The sequence below is a fragment of the Budorcas taxicolor genome, chromosome 21, assembly GCF_023091745.1.
Source record: "Budorcas taxicolor isolate Tak-1 chromosome 21, Takin1.1, whole genome shotgun sequence".
NCBI lineage: Eukaryota > Metazoa > Chordata > Mammalia > Artiodactyla > Bovidae > Budorcas > Budorcas taxicolor.
This window is the reverse complement of record NC_068930.1, coordinates 30,727,200-30,740,629: the sequence shown is the minus strand read 5'-3', so window position 1 is coordinate 30,740,629 and position 13,430 is coordinate 30,727,200. Positions and strand designations below refer to the sequence as shown.

Here is a 13,430-nt window from a genome sequence, read left to right as displayed (position 1 = left end):
TCCAGCACTGCTACCATTCAAGAGGTAATCCTGTATATTATGGGAGGTTCAGCAACATCACTGGCCCCTACCCACTAGATGCCAGCAGAACCTTTTCAGCTGTGACAACCAGAAATATTTCCAGACATTCATTTCCAAGTATCCTATTGGGATAGGCTTCCCCAGTGATTCAGATGGTACAGAATCTGCCTGCAATGCAGAAGACATGGGTTTGATCCCTGCATTGGGAAGATCCCCTGGAGAAGAAAATGGCAACCGACTCCAGTATTCTTGCCTGGAGAATCCCATGGACAGAGGAGCCAGACGGGCCACAGTCCAAGGGGTCACAAAGAGTCGGACACGACTTAGAGACTAAGCAACAATTCCATTGGGAAAGGGAAGTGACGGAATTGCCCCTGTCTGAGGAGCACTAATCCAGGGTAAACACCCCGCTTCCCTCCGGGGTCTCTTCTATGACAAATCTTACCTACTCCCCCAACTCCCATGCAGCCCTGCGCTAGAAGCATCCAGAACTAGGACCCTTCATGTCCCAGCACTGGCCTGGGCGCTTATACCTTTTAACCTTGCTGAAATCTTACATAATTCAATAATGATATTTTTTCTTTTAGAGATGAGGAAAATGAGACTCAGAAAGGTTGAGTGATTTGCCCAAGGTCATGCAACCCACATGTGTGAAACCAGGGCTGAAACCCCAGTTTTCTAACTGTGTCCATCCACCCGTAGGGGTGGGTCACAAGCACAGCTGCCCTGGCAAGCTCTCTGTTCTCTCAAACAAGTATCACCCCCTTGATCTTTGATACTAGGCAAGGGCGTGGTCTTGAATGCTATTCTGTCCCTCAATAAGCATTTTAGCCAATACCAAGGTCACGCAATGGGACTGCTTCCTTTCCTCCTAGTGAGCAATGAAAGTTTCTTATAAATAGCCTGGGCAGACAAGCCTGGGAGGAAGAGGTGAGAAAGCATGGGTTGCTCGTCCTGGCAGGGACATCTGAGAGCAAGTTTAATGCCTTCACTTAACAGAGGAGGACACTGAGGCCCAGAGGAGGGCGGTGGAGCCATGTTCAGACCCGGGCCTCCTGCCTGCTGCCCACAGTTCCTCTTAAATCCCATGCACCCAGTTGCCCATTGTCTGGATCATAATTTGGTTGTCATTCTTTGAATCCAAGTGAATAATGAATACATTCTTATTCTAACAAATGGCTGAAAAAGAAATTCCCTCCTTTTGAGTTGTGCTCTGGAGAGAAAAATCCTTATTGAAAGGAATAAAAATAACTCCTATTTGCTAGGTGTGAAATGCTTTACATATATTATCTCATTCAATCCTCATCCAAACTACTATTCCCTTTCAACCAATGACACCGAGACTTAGAAAGTTGCCCAAGTCCCTTCTCTTGCAAGGACGGATGGAGACTTGCTTCTCCATCTGTCTGATCTAAACTTTGTGTATGAACCAGTTCTCAACAGCACCAGAGAAAAAACGCTCCTGTCTTGTGTTGCGTTTCTTTCTTCTCTTTAGGAGTGAGGTGAAGTAGCATATAGAGTCAAGAGAGCAGTGTGATAAGGTAGAAGAAAGCCCTGGGCTGGGAGTGGAAGACACAAGTTCAAGTTTGGCTTCACCACAGACTTGCTGTGTGATTTGCGAGTGTCCTTAGGGAGACTTCTGAAATCCCTTCCAGCCCTAACACTGGATGACAGATGTTCCTTAGAACAGTTCCTAGAATTAAGACCCTTGAACTGTGATACGGCTTGAGATGGGTACATATAGGTAGATGACAGATATGTAGGTGGGTAGACAGATGTTGCTGTTCAGTCTCTCAGTCGTGTCTGAGTCTGTGACCCCGTGGGCTGCAGCATGCCAGGTTTCCCTGTCCTTCACTCAAACTCATGTTCATTGAGTTGGTGATGCCATCCAACCACCTCATCTTCTGTCACCCCCTTCTCCTCCTGCCCTCAATCTTCCCTGCACCAGGGTCTTTTTCAGTGATTCGGCTCTTTGCTTCAGGTGGTTAAAGTACTGGAGCTTCAGCTTCAGCATCAGCCCTTCCAAGGAGCATCCAGGGTTGATTTCCTTTAGGATTGACTGGTTTGATCTCCTTGCAGTCCAAAGGGCTCTCAGATAGACAGAGAGGAGCTGGATAAACAGACACACACACATGGACATATGGTGTACCCACCGAATCCTCATGTTTGCTATCTGGAAGCAATGTGTGCACTCCTGGCCATTCTCTTGCCCAAACTGCATTTTCCCTTTGTTCTTCTGGATAGCTTCCCTCATGACTGAGATCATGAAAGTGATTCCTGACAGCCGTTTTCAGTCTTCAACTGTTGTAAAGTGGAGTCTAGGCATGAGATTTTGAGGGGTAAACTTCCTCAGCTCTTAGGACCTGCTTCAGTTAGAGCGACCCATGTAGTTTATTCTCAACCAGGACATTTTTGAGAATGAAAGTGGGAACTATTAATATCAATTGACTATTAACTATTAAATATAATTAATAATTATTAAGTTGATAATTATATTAACATAACTGCTATTAACTATTATTTATTAGTAATCGGTTTAGGGACAACAGCTGTAAACCGGAACTGTTCGATGCAAATCAGGGCTTAGGGTCACCCCAACTACAAGGACTTCCTCCTGCAGCCTGCACACAGCGTGAAAAGGAAATGACTGGGACAAATACGAATGGGGGAGGGGATGGGATGCACTGGGAGACTGGGACAAATACAAATGGGGGAGGGGATGGGAGACTGGGACTGACAAATAAATACTACCCTGTGTAAAACAGATTCATGCTGATATACGGCAAAAGCTGTCACAATATTGTACAGCAATTATCCTGCAATTAAAATAAATCAATTAATTTTAAAAACCAGATAACTAATGAGAACCTGCTGCATAGCTCAGGGAACTCTACTCAGTGCTCTGTGGTGATCTAAAGGAGAAGGAAATTCAAAACAGAGGGGATATATGTGTATGTATAGCTGATTCACTTCGCTGTATAGCAGAAACTAACACAACATTGTAAAGCAACTATACACCAATAAAAAGCAATTTAAAATATAAAACAAATACAAACAGAAGTGAACTGTATACCTGATTCTGCCTTCTAGGGTGAGTATGATATAATTCGTCTTAGTGAGAAACTTGGCCTTAAGTATGACCTTATTAAAAGGAAGACTGTAATTTCTGAGCTTCTGCCATTTCTGCCTCCTCTTTTTTTTTTTTTTTTTTTTGAGCTGCTAAGGAAAAGAGCTTTGGAGTAGGTGGTGATTTGTTTTGCAGCCTGTGTTAATGAGCTACACCCGTGGGGGATTCATGTTGATGTATGGCAAAACCAATACAATATTGTAAAGTAATTAGCCTCCAATTAAAATAAATAAATTTAAATTTAAAAAAATGAAAATGCAAATATAAGTTGGAAAAGGAAACCAAGACCTCAATCATTCTGCCTAATGAGGAAAAGAGTGAGTCTCTAAGGTGGCCCAGGACAGGTGGGGAAGGGCACTGCAGGACCCCCACAACCAGGTAGAGGGAGGGAGGGCTTGAGAAGAAAAACCAGTCTCTCCATTTCCAGCTGATGTCTGTGCTGATCTGTGATGCACACTCCGCACCACCCACCACCCCCCTCGGCCCATCTCCTTCCCACTCTGCCAGGAGAAGCCCTAGCCTCTGAACCTTGGGGGAAAACAGGGCCAAGGGTCTGTTTTCCTCATGTGGGCTCAGGAGGGGAGGAGAGATGAGAGCAGCTCATGAATCGAGAAATGAGTAAGGGACTTCCCTGGTGGTCCAGCGGTTACGAATCTGCCTGCCAGTGCATGAGCCACGAGCTTGATTCCTAATTCAGGAAGATCCCACTTCCCCAGCTTCTCCACAGTTTTCGTCTCCATGGAGATGCCCCCTTGCAGCACTGCCCTGACAGAAGCCCCTGAGAACAGCCCTCCAGCCCCACCCACAGCACTTTCCATGCTCTGACCACCCCCCACTCCACGTGAGCCTGTTTCCCACAGGAGACTTAGAGAGGGTGGGCAACTTGCCCAAGGTCCATAGCTCAACACCTGTGGACCAAGCCTTTCTAGACTACGCCCCCCAACCCATGCTGTCCCCTTTATACTGATGAGTGCCCCTGCTAGGAGAATTTACTATAATGCACTAGGAAGTGGTGGGCATGGTGTAAACCAGAGCAAAGCCCACCTTGGGGTAGGGGTGCTATGACTTTGCCCCAGTCTATCGTGGCCAGGCAGGAATGTGGGTCTAGTGTTGCCAATTCAGCCTACTTCTCAAAGGAAGCCAAGAATCCAAGATTTTATGTGAAATCTCTCCATTTTCAAGTGATGAAAACTCATTCAAATGTTTCTTTAAACACTTAAGCCAAACAAAACATGTCTGGCCGCTGGGTTCAGTTTGCTGGGTGCCATTTTGTGACATCCGGTTTAAAAGTTCACAGAGGATGTGAGTTTGGTCCACTGAAAGAAAGTTCCATTTCATGTAAAATTATCAAATGTTTCTCTAAATGTGATACAAGCCAAACAAAACACAAACTGGACTCAGCATGCAGGGTGCCATTTTGTAATGTCCAGCTTTAAAATTATGGAGGATGTAAGCTGAGCTCACTTAAAGAAGGATCAATTGAGTGTAAAAATTATCTGTGCAAATCAAGACAAGCCACACACACACACACACACACCAACTTACTAATGAAGGCATTTCCCCCAGTGCTTATTGCTCTGAAGACACTTGGTTCAATAGAAGAAAAAGGGAAAGGGCCCACTCCTGCCGCCACTGCAAGCCCATCAGGCAGGCTTGGCATGACCCCTGCCTCATTTGCAGTTAAGCAGATTCATCATGACGCACAGTCATGGAATGATCCTCAGGCAAACCAAGGAGCAGAAGAGCTAGACTCCCTGTGACCACTGAGTGCTCACCCATCTCTGTAGCTTGGTGCCCTTTAGCAAGGATACACCCTTATTTTCTCCTTTTTTGGTGGGTTACCTCTTCTCAATCGATATCATTCTCAAATTTGAGCCAAGGATGGTTCCACCCCCAATGGCCCTGGACCAAGTGACTAGATCTAAAACATCCCACCATTGCTAACGATCCCTGGGCCCAGCAGTAAGCCGATTGGCCTCAGGGAGGGAAATGAAGGAGATGAAGGGGCTCTGGATCCCTTGCTGCCCCGGGAAGGAAGTGCTTACCAACAAGCCATTGGAGCCGTGGACAGTGACACAGCGGGAGAACGTGTGGTGGATGGAGAGATCCTTGACATACGTGGGCGGATCGTAGCCTCCCTTTTCATCCACGTCGCCTGCCAGGTGGAAGTGAATTGGGTACTGACCAATCAGCTGCTGGCCCATGTGCTTCAGCTCCACGCCCTCCAGGTGTGCGGCCTTGAATCCCAGTGCAAACTGGGAGAGCAGAGCCCAGAGTCAGAAGGGGTCCATGGGGCTGCTCCCTGATCCCCCTTGCTGGTGCCCACATTTCAGAAATGCACATACACGTGTTGTCTTCAGAATGTTTCACTGAGCCCCACCTCAGGGACTCAGTTCATCAAAGACATTCTCTGCAAATGGGTTGAGATGTCTGACTCTTCCTACCTCACTGGAGACAGGGTACTGCTGATAATATTGTGATGAGCAGGGCAACGGATTGTGTGGGATCAAGAGGTGCAGCGGGAATGTGCGGTGTCTGGGGTTTGCCTCAACCTTCTTTTCCTGCCTCCTAAGCTACTGACCATTATGAGAAAGGGGTGACCCTGAGATAACCTGGGGGACGCTAGCAAGAAGCATGCCCTAGGAGGGTTAGGGAGCCCAAGAGAGGATGGACACTGGGGCAGTAAGAGCCCAGGTTGTGGTCCACCATCTGAGGCCCTCTCCTGGCTGGGAGAAGAGGAAGCTGAGCTTGGGGTCTTCACCAGCCCGTGACTCTAGTAGTGTGTGTGTGAGCTGTAGGGTGTTCCACACGCTTATGTCATAGTACACTCAGAGCCATTGTTACACATTTCAAAGGACCTACTTGATCGCAATGAATGTCTATACTCCAGGAACTCACCATGAAAGCACAGTTCAAACACAATTCCTGCCCCAGGTTGAGCTCTGCTAACTTCTACTAGGGAAGGATGACTTCAGGACATGCTAACCATTCCTTCCAAAAACAGGTACCCATGGAAATGCCGACTCTAGCAGTGGCTGCCCTGGAGAGCTGTGTTAAGAATGATTCTGGGTCTAGGTTGGGCAAAGTGGGAAGGAGTGCTCTGGTCACTCAGGGATTCACTCTCAAGATGGGAAACAGGATTGTAGCAGCGTGAGTGACATAAACCTGCTATTTTTGCTTTAATCCCTCTAATGATTTTATACTACCACCCCTGCCCCCCTCCTCCCCAGACACTGATCGGAAATATGCAGAAGTGGTATTGGAGGGTGCAGTGACTGGGAGGTACTGCTTGAATTTAATGAGCAGGGGCTGGAGATGCTAAAAATCTTATGATATAGACCCCTGCGACAAAAAGAAAATTGTCTTACCTATGTCAGCAGGGACTCCATGATGAACTGTTTCACTCAATTATTCCTTTCTGTTAGATTACTAAAAAAGTCTTATCCTTAGAGCATATGAATTTAGCTTCAAAAGAATTATTTTTACAAAACCCGAGGGTATACTGTTATTCTACCAGTTTTAACCTCAAATCACTGGAAGCAATGGCTTCATGAAGGAGGCTGGCATGTCTTAGGATATTCAATATGCCAGGTATAGGCACCTTATAGAGAGATGCTAAAGAAAATTCCCCTATGAGCTGAATGCTAGGAAAACATGAGCTCCAGTGAATTGATACCATTTTTCTTTGTTGCGCAATGAGAACCCCTGTAGCTCATCATCTCTGCCTTGGTCTTGAGTCTCTACTGGGAAACTCACAGGTAAATGTGAAGCTAGAACTTCTAGTTCTCCCTTGCTTATCACTTTCTCCGTATTTTAGCAGTGTGTGTGTGCTAAGTTGCTTCAGTCGTGTCCAACTCTTTGCGGCTCCTCTGTCCATGGGATTACCCAGGCAAGAATACTGGAGTAGGTTGCCATATCCTCCTCTAGGGGATCTTCCCAGCCCAGGGATCAAACCTGAGTCTCTTTTGTCTCCTGCACTGGCAGGCAGGTTCTTTACCACTAGCACCACCTGGGAAGGATCTATTATAAATGTGACTTTGTGTGAGTTAAATGCTCTTCTTTTAGGAAGTCCTCAGGGTTAACTAATGAAGAAAGGGAATGAAAGCCGTGATTGAAAATGGGAACCATGAAGGCAGGAAGCACAGTGTGATGGGTGCCACAGACCTGGGGAGTGGGTGTTCCTCATCGTCTCTCTCAGCCCCAAGCACTGACAGATGAAACTGCACCCCAGTGGATGATACACAAGCCTCCTCCCGCTTCCAGAGGGTCCCCCTCTCTTGATCCTACCCTTTGCCTCCCAATCCCTTCCCTGCCAAGCACCCCTGCCCCCAGGGTGGCATTGTGCGAATCCTCCTGGTTGGGTTGACGGACTCTGCCAGGTAGATCTGTCGTACCTTGATGTGGCCCCCAAAGGTGTCGAAGTCAAAGAAGTGGCAGAGGTGGTTGCTGTAGGGGTAGCACTCATCCTCCATCTCCCCCATCACCACGATGTTCCGGCTCAGGAGTCCCACCTCGGCACGCATGTCCACACCATCGATCTCCTCCCCAATGTGCAGGTACATTGGCTTGCCTAGGGCAGAAGAAGGGAAGCAGGGAGCATCAGAGGTGCTGCCTGTATTCACTGTGCCAGGACCCACCAGGGGCTTCCACTGCTTCTGTGGTACCTGGGGTTGTCCAGGACCCTGAGCCCCATTTTATAGAAGAGTGAAGCCCAGGGAGATGAAATTACTTGCCTGGATGAAGAGCCAGCCATGAACGCTCATGTCTGAAGCCCATGGCAGACATGGCTATTTGTCCCCTAATTCCTACCCCCTTTCCACTTGTCAGTACTAGAAACTTCTATGTTAGCTGACACAAGACCTCCCGGGACAACCATACTCCCTAGCCTCCCCGCAGGTCAGCGTGGTCAGAGGATGAGCAGAGGTGACGCGTGCACCCTGCAGGCTGCTCCTGCTCTCCCCCGGGGCTGGGATGTGGGCACTGGTGGTGGGCCAGCCTTGCCTGTGTGAGAATATACCCTGGAAATGGTACAGCAACCAGAGGGAAGAAACCTGGGCTCTGGATGATCCCACAGAACTCACGCCGTAGACTGCCTACCAGTTGGGTTTCTTACGGACACAAGACGAATCCCCTCTTCAAAGCCACTTCGATAAAGGGAAGCCTAGCGTGCTGCAGTCCATGGGGCTGCAGAGTTGGACCAGACCGAGAGACTGAACAACAACAAAAACAACAGGCTGCCTTTAAATTCAGCTCGTCCCTGAGACTGCTGACCTGGCTCCTAGGTGCTGTCTCTTTCTTCTGAGGATGTAATTATAGACAGCAACAGTCTCTTGTGCTGATTTGCAGCCCGAACCATACCACAGACACCGCTTGGCTTTCACTGTGACCTTGCCTAGAGCAGCAGGGCACAGAGCTCGGCCCCTCGATACCACTGGTGCCCACATACAAAGGCTGTGGTTGCACTGAGCCCCGAGGAGCACCCGCTGACAGTGACCTCACCCTGCCCTCTCAGCCCCGGGGAGGGCTGGCTCCTCTGTCCAGTCCTTCACCTAGCTTACATCCCATGGGTGGGTCTGCACTTTTTCAGAGGATGTTTATTGCCTTGGATTTCTGCAGACTCAGGGAGGTGGTGGTTTCTTTGAAGCATCTCAGTTCAAGATGCGAGACCAGTGTCTGGCAAAGCTGAGAAAATATTCCCTTTGGAATTGGTATTCGCCTCCTCCAACTATAGTAACAACTGACCACAAATTTAGTGGTTTAAGACAACAGAAATTTCTTATTCTTTTTTGGTCATGCCATGTGGCATGTGGGATCTTAGTCCCCCAACCAGGGATGAAACTCATGCCCCCTGCAGTGGAAGCACGGAGTCTTAACCACTGGATCTTCAGGGAAGTCCAAAGACAACAGAAATGTCTGACAGTCCTGGAGTTCAGAAGTTCAAAATCCATTCCACCAGGTTACAATCAGAAGTCGACAGTGCTGGTTCTGTTGGGAGGCTCCAGGGAGAGTTCGCTCCTGGCATTTTGCAGATCCAGACAGTGGTCAATGTTCCTGGGTTGTTGTTCAGTCGCTCGATCGTGTCTGATTCTTTGTGACCCCCTGGACTGCAACACGCCAGGCTTCCCTGTCCTTCACTATCTCCTGGAGTTTGCTCAAGTTCATGCCCATTGAGTCGGTGATGTCATTCAATCATCTCATCCTCAACCACTTCTCCTCCTGCCTTCTGACTCTGACCTTCCTATACCTCTCTTTTAAGGACCATTTTGGGCTTCCCTGGTGGCTCGGTGGTAAAGAATCCACCTCCAATGCAAGAGACGTGGGTTCAAGCTCTGGCCTGGGGAAGATGCCACATGCTGCAGACCAGCTAAGCCCGTGTTTCACACCTTCTGAGCCTGTGCTCCAGAGGCGGGGGAACCACAACTACTGAGCCCAAGTGCTGTAACTACTGAAGCCCACACACCCGAGAGCCCACGCTCCACAACAAGAGAAGCCCCCACAATAAGAAGCTCATGCATCGCAACTGCAACTAGAGAGCTGCCCTGCTCGCCACAACCAGAGCAAAGCTCAGGCAGCAACGAAGACCCAGCACAGCCAAAGCAAATAAATAAATACTTAAGGACCCTTTTGATTTCACCTAGCCCACCCAGATAATCCAGGCTCACCTCCCATCTCATGAGCCTTAAGGACATCAACCAAGTCCCTTTTGTCGCCAAGGTAATATTCGCACATGGCTCCAAGGAGCACAGCACCCTGCCCAACTGCCCGCAGGATGGACAGAGTAAAACCCAGACTCTTGTGGGCTTATCCACCATCACTCACTCCTTCACAGCCCTTTCTGCTCCAGCCAGACCCCACCACCCATCCTACCCATAGCAAGCCTCTGCTTTTTTACATCTTAGAGATTTTACCTAAGCTGCTCTCTCTGGCCAGGACAGCCTCCTCCCTTTGTCCATGGAGCAAATCACTTTGTTCCTCAAGATCTAGCTCCTTTTCAGTGAAGTCTTCCCCGACCGTCCTCAACATCAGCTGTGGACCCCTGAACACGTCATTTAAGCTCCCTGAACCTCAGACCCTATCTATACAATGGAGACAAACATAGCATATATCTCAAAAGGTAGAGATAGCTGTGAAATGAATTAATCCAGGGAATGTGCCCGGAACAGCCCTGGGCACATGCTAGGGGGCTAGGACACGTGCAGCTATCCCCAAGCAAAGGCTTGACCCGAGGGCTCCCACCATTGGCTTCACACTTATGATGGGAGCTTTCTCCATTCCATGGGCTGGGGTGGAGGGGTGGAGGAGGGAAAGCAGCCAGGGGTAGGGGGCACTTCCAGGTGGATGGAGGCGCTGTGCTGATTAGAGTCCTGGGAGCAGAGGTGGGAAGACAGACTGAGAGCTGGGAGAACTCTCCAGTCCCACCGCCTCCTCCCCCGCCTGCTGTGGGGCTCCCTATCAGGGCTCTGACAGACCTCACGGCTGCTTTATCTGCCCTGCTGCTGTGTTCACAGGCCGCTCCCAGGCCGCGATGCCAGGGAAGCTGTGCACTCTGCTTTCTCAGCATCCTGTCCTGTCTGCAGAATTCTCCCAGCTGGCCTCCACCCACCCTCCCTTCCTTCTCTAAGATCTGATACAGGAAGGCCTAAGGAAGGGGGTATTGAGAGCTGGGGTGGAGCGGTTGGGCTGGGGGTGTGGGGTAAAGCGGGCAGGCATGGCCAAGCTGGATTTGTCTCAAATAATCCAGAAGGGCTGTGAGCACAGACGAGGGGTGGGAAAGGCGTGGGGTGCAGAGGGACCCACACAGGAATAAAACTCTGACCTTTCTGAGTGGTCACAATACAGCTGGCCAGGTTCTACAGTGCCCCCTCTCCACAGTGCAGTCATGGCACAGGACACTGGGCTCAAGAGAAAAGCGAACATCGAGGATCTTCCACCCTCTGCATGTGGTTCCTGACCTAACATGATCCAGGGATTCTGGGGGAGGGGGCAGTGGGGCCTGCCCTTCTCAGACCATGGGAACAAGACCAGAGAGGCTTGGGCTGGAGGGTCCCTGAGAGGCAGATTTAAGCTATAGAGTGCCCTAGATTCCGCCTCCTGTCTAGTCATCTTTGAGTGAGGATGCTGAGAGAACACGTAGCCTTTGAACTTGAGAGCTCTGAGTCTGAATCTTGGCTCATATCCTCCAAGCAGACTTTCTGGGTCTACAACAGCAGCAATCCCCAGAAAGTTCTGAGATGAAGGGCATGCTCTACTCCGTGTCATCTACTGGCCCCAGGTGGTCACTGAACTCTTAAAATCTGGCTAGTATGACTGAGGAATGGAATTTCCTTTTTAAAATTAATTTTAGTTACATTTATATAACCATAAGTGGTTGGTGGCTAACATAGTGGAAAGCGTTAGTCTAGACATTTAATTTTCATGAAGAAATGAAGAAGATGTTTCTTCATCTGGGTCATGGAGAAAACAGTAGCCTCCACCTTTTTATGTTATCATGGAGAGTGAAAACAGTAGTATTACTTAAAAGTGTGTGAGTGTGATACTCGGGGGTTACAAGCAAAGTGGGAAGTGGGGAATGAAAAGAGGGTAGAAAATTGAAGACATTTCCCATTGCCATGACAGGAGGTATTGAGAATCACACTGTGGTTGGCAAAACTTGGAAATATTTTTTCTTTTTAGATGATTCACACGTTTTCATGACTTTGTTATCCCCATCTGTTTCCCATCAGAAAAGCCTTAAAATGCAAAAAGGCCTGTTTACTGGAATCTGGGGGCAGTGAGGAAGGAGGAGTCAGGAAGGCTGCGTCCCGCTCTGCAGCCAGCCTGGGAGGAGGACATGGAACGGCAACCAGGTGGCGGTGCCATTCTGGAAAAGAGCGAAGCAGCTGGAGTCCCCGCTCCACGTCACTGGGGGATGGACAGCCAGAGGATGGGCTTGGAGCCGAAGAGGAGGAATGAGGGCCTCCCCAGGAGAGACAGGCAGACACATACACACACTTTACAGATACCCTTCCCTGGGACTTTTCTCACTGGGGGTGCTGTTTTCACAAAAGCCCTAAAGCTTCTGAGCAAGATGGTTCCACCCTTGCTTAAGGGGGCACAGGGGAGGCTGGGTTGTGGGACTTGGAGATACAGACATGGGCAGTCATGAACCAAAGGAGCTTGGACGGTCTGACATGGGGGGTATACTCCTCTCTACTCACTCTTTCCTCCTTGGTCCTCCCAGGACCCAGAGCAGCACCATCTCACACTTTGTCCAGCCTGAACAGTCTTCAAGAAGCCCCTAGAACCACTGGTCAAACACTGCCATGCTCGATCATTTACCCCTGAACCATGCTCTGGGGCGAGGCAGAAGTGCCCTCATATCACACGGTTCCCTTTCTCAAGGTCACTCATGGCACTACCTGCTGCCCTGTTAGGTCCTGTTCATGTTGGAATCTCCCTCCAGGCCTGGAGGTGCCCAACACTGAGGTGCAGATCGGGGCTGGTGTGAACAGACCAGAGCCTCTTCCAGCGGTGCTCCTTATTCTCTCTCCCTGAAGGCTGGGCCTCAAAGGCAAGCTTTCACCTCCCTAGAAGCCACAAAGGCAGCCCCAGAATCAGGGTCACCTCACAGAGGGCAGTGACAAAGCTCAAACATCTGAATGCCACTCCTGCCAAGCGTCCCAGAGGACACCTGACGTCCCAGAAGGCCTGTCTGCCTCTACTGTCCTCGGGAGACACAGGGCATCCAAGGAGGACCCAAAGGTCTGGCACTTACTAGGAACTGCTTCCCTTGGGGCCATCCTGTAAGTGGGGTGCTAGGAAATCTAAGAAGCCATTGCACTTAGAAGAAAGCCCCCAAATTCTTTCTCAAGCACACTCCCACTAGCCAAAAAGACTGTGTCGAATTTTACTTTTTGTAGTTTTGTTTCTAAGATAATAGATACTTTCCATATGTTGGTTATACTTTCTCAATCCATAGTATTCTGCTACCCCTAGAGTCTAATACTTCTTTAGGTACAATGGTCCTGTGGCAGCTGATATAGTTTAAAAAAATTTATTGGGTTATAGTTGATTTACAGTGGTATGTTAATTTCTGCTGTACAGCAAAGTGCATCCCCTCTTTTTAAAATTCCTTTCCATATAGGCCATTACAGAGGACTGAGTAGAGTTCCCTGTGCTGTATAGTAGGAGCTTATCAGTTATCTATTTTATACACAGTAGTATGTATGTGTCAAGCCCAATCTCCCAATTAATCCCTCCTGCTCTTTAGCCCCTGGAAACCATAAGCTTGTTCTCTACACCA

General features: G+C 49.0%; 1 protein-coding gene across 1 annotated transcript in view; it reads right to left on the bottom strand.

The window, feature by feature from the left end:
- The window catches only part of CEMIP (cell migration inducing hyaluronidase 1), a 67,800-nt gene that overhangs the window by 30,005 nt on the left and 24,365 nt on the right, over positions 1-13,430 (bottom strand). Inside the window, exons 12-13 of the mRNA XM_052659972.1 lie at positions 7,543-7,718; positions 5,194-5,403 (exon numbers count right to left, since the gene is read on the bottom strand). Of these exons, the coding sequence (XP_052515932.1) occupies positions 5,194-5,403; positions 7,543-7,718 (386 nt within the window). The remainder of the gene's footprint in view (positions 1-5,193; positions 5,404-7,542; positions 7,719-13,430) is intronic.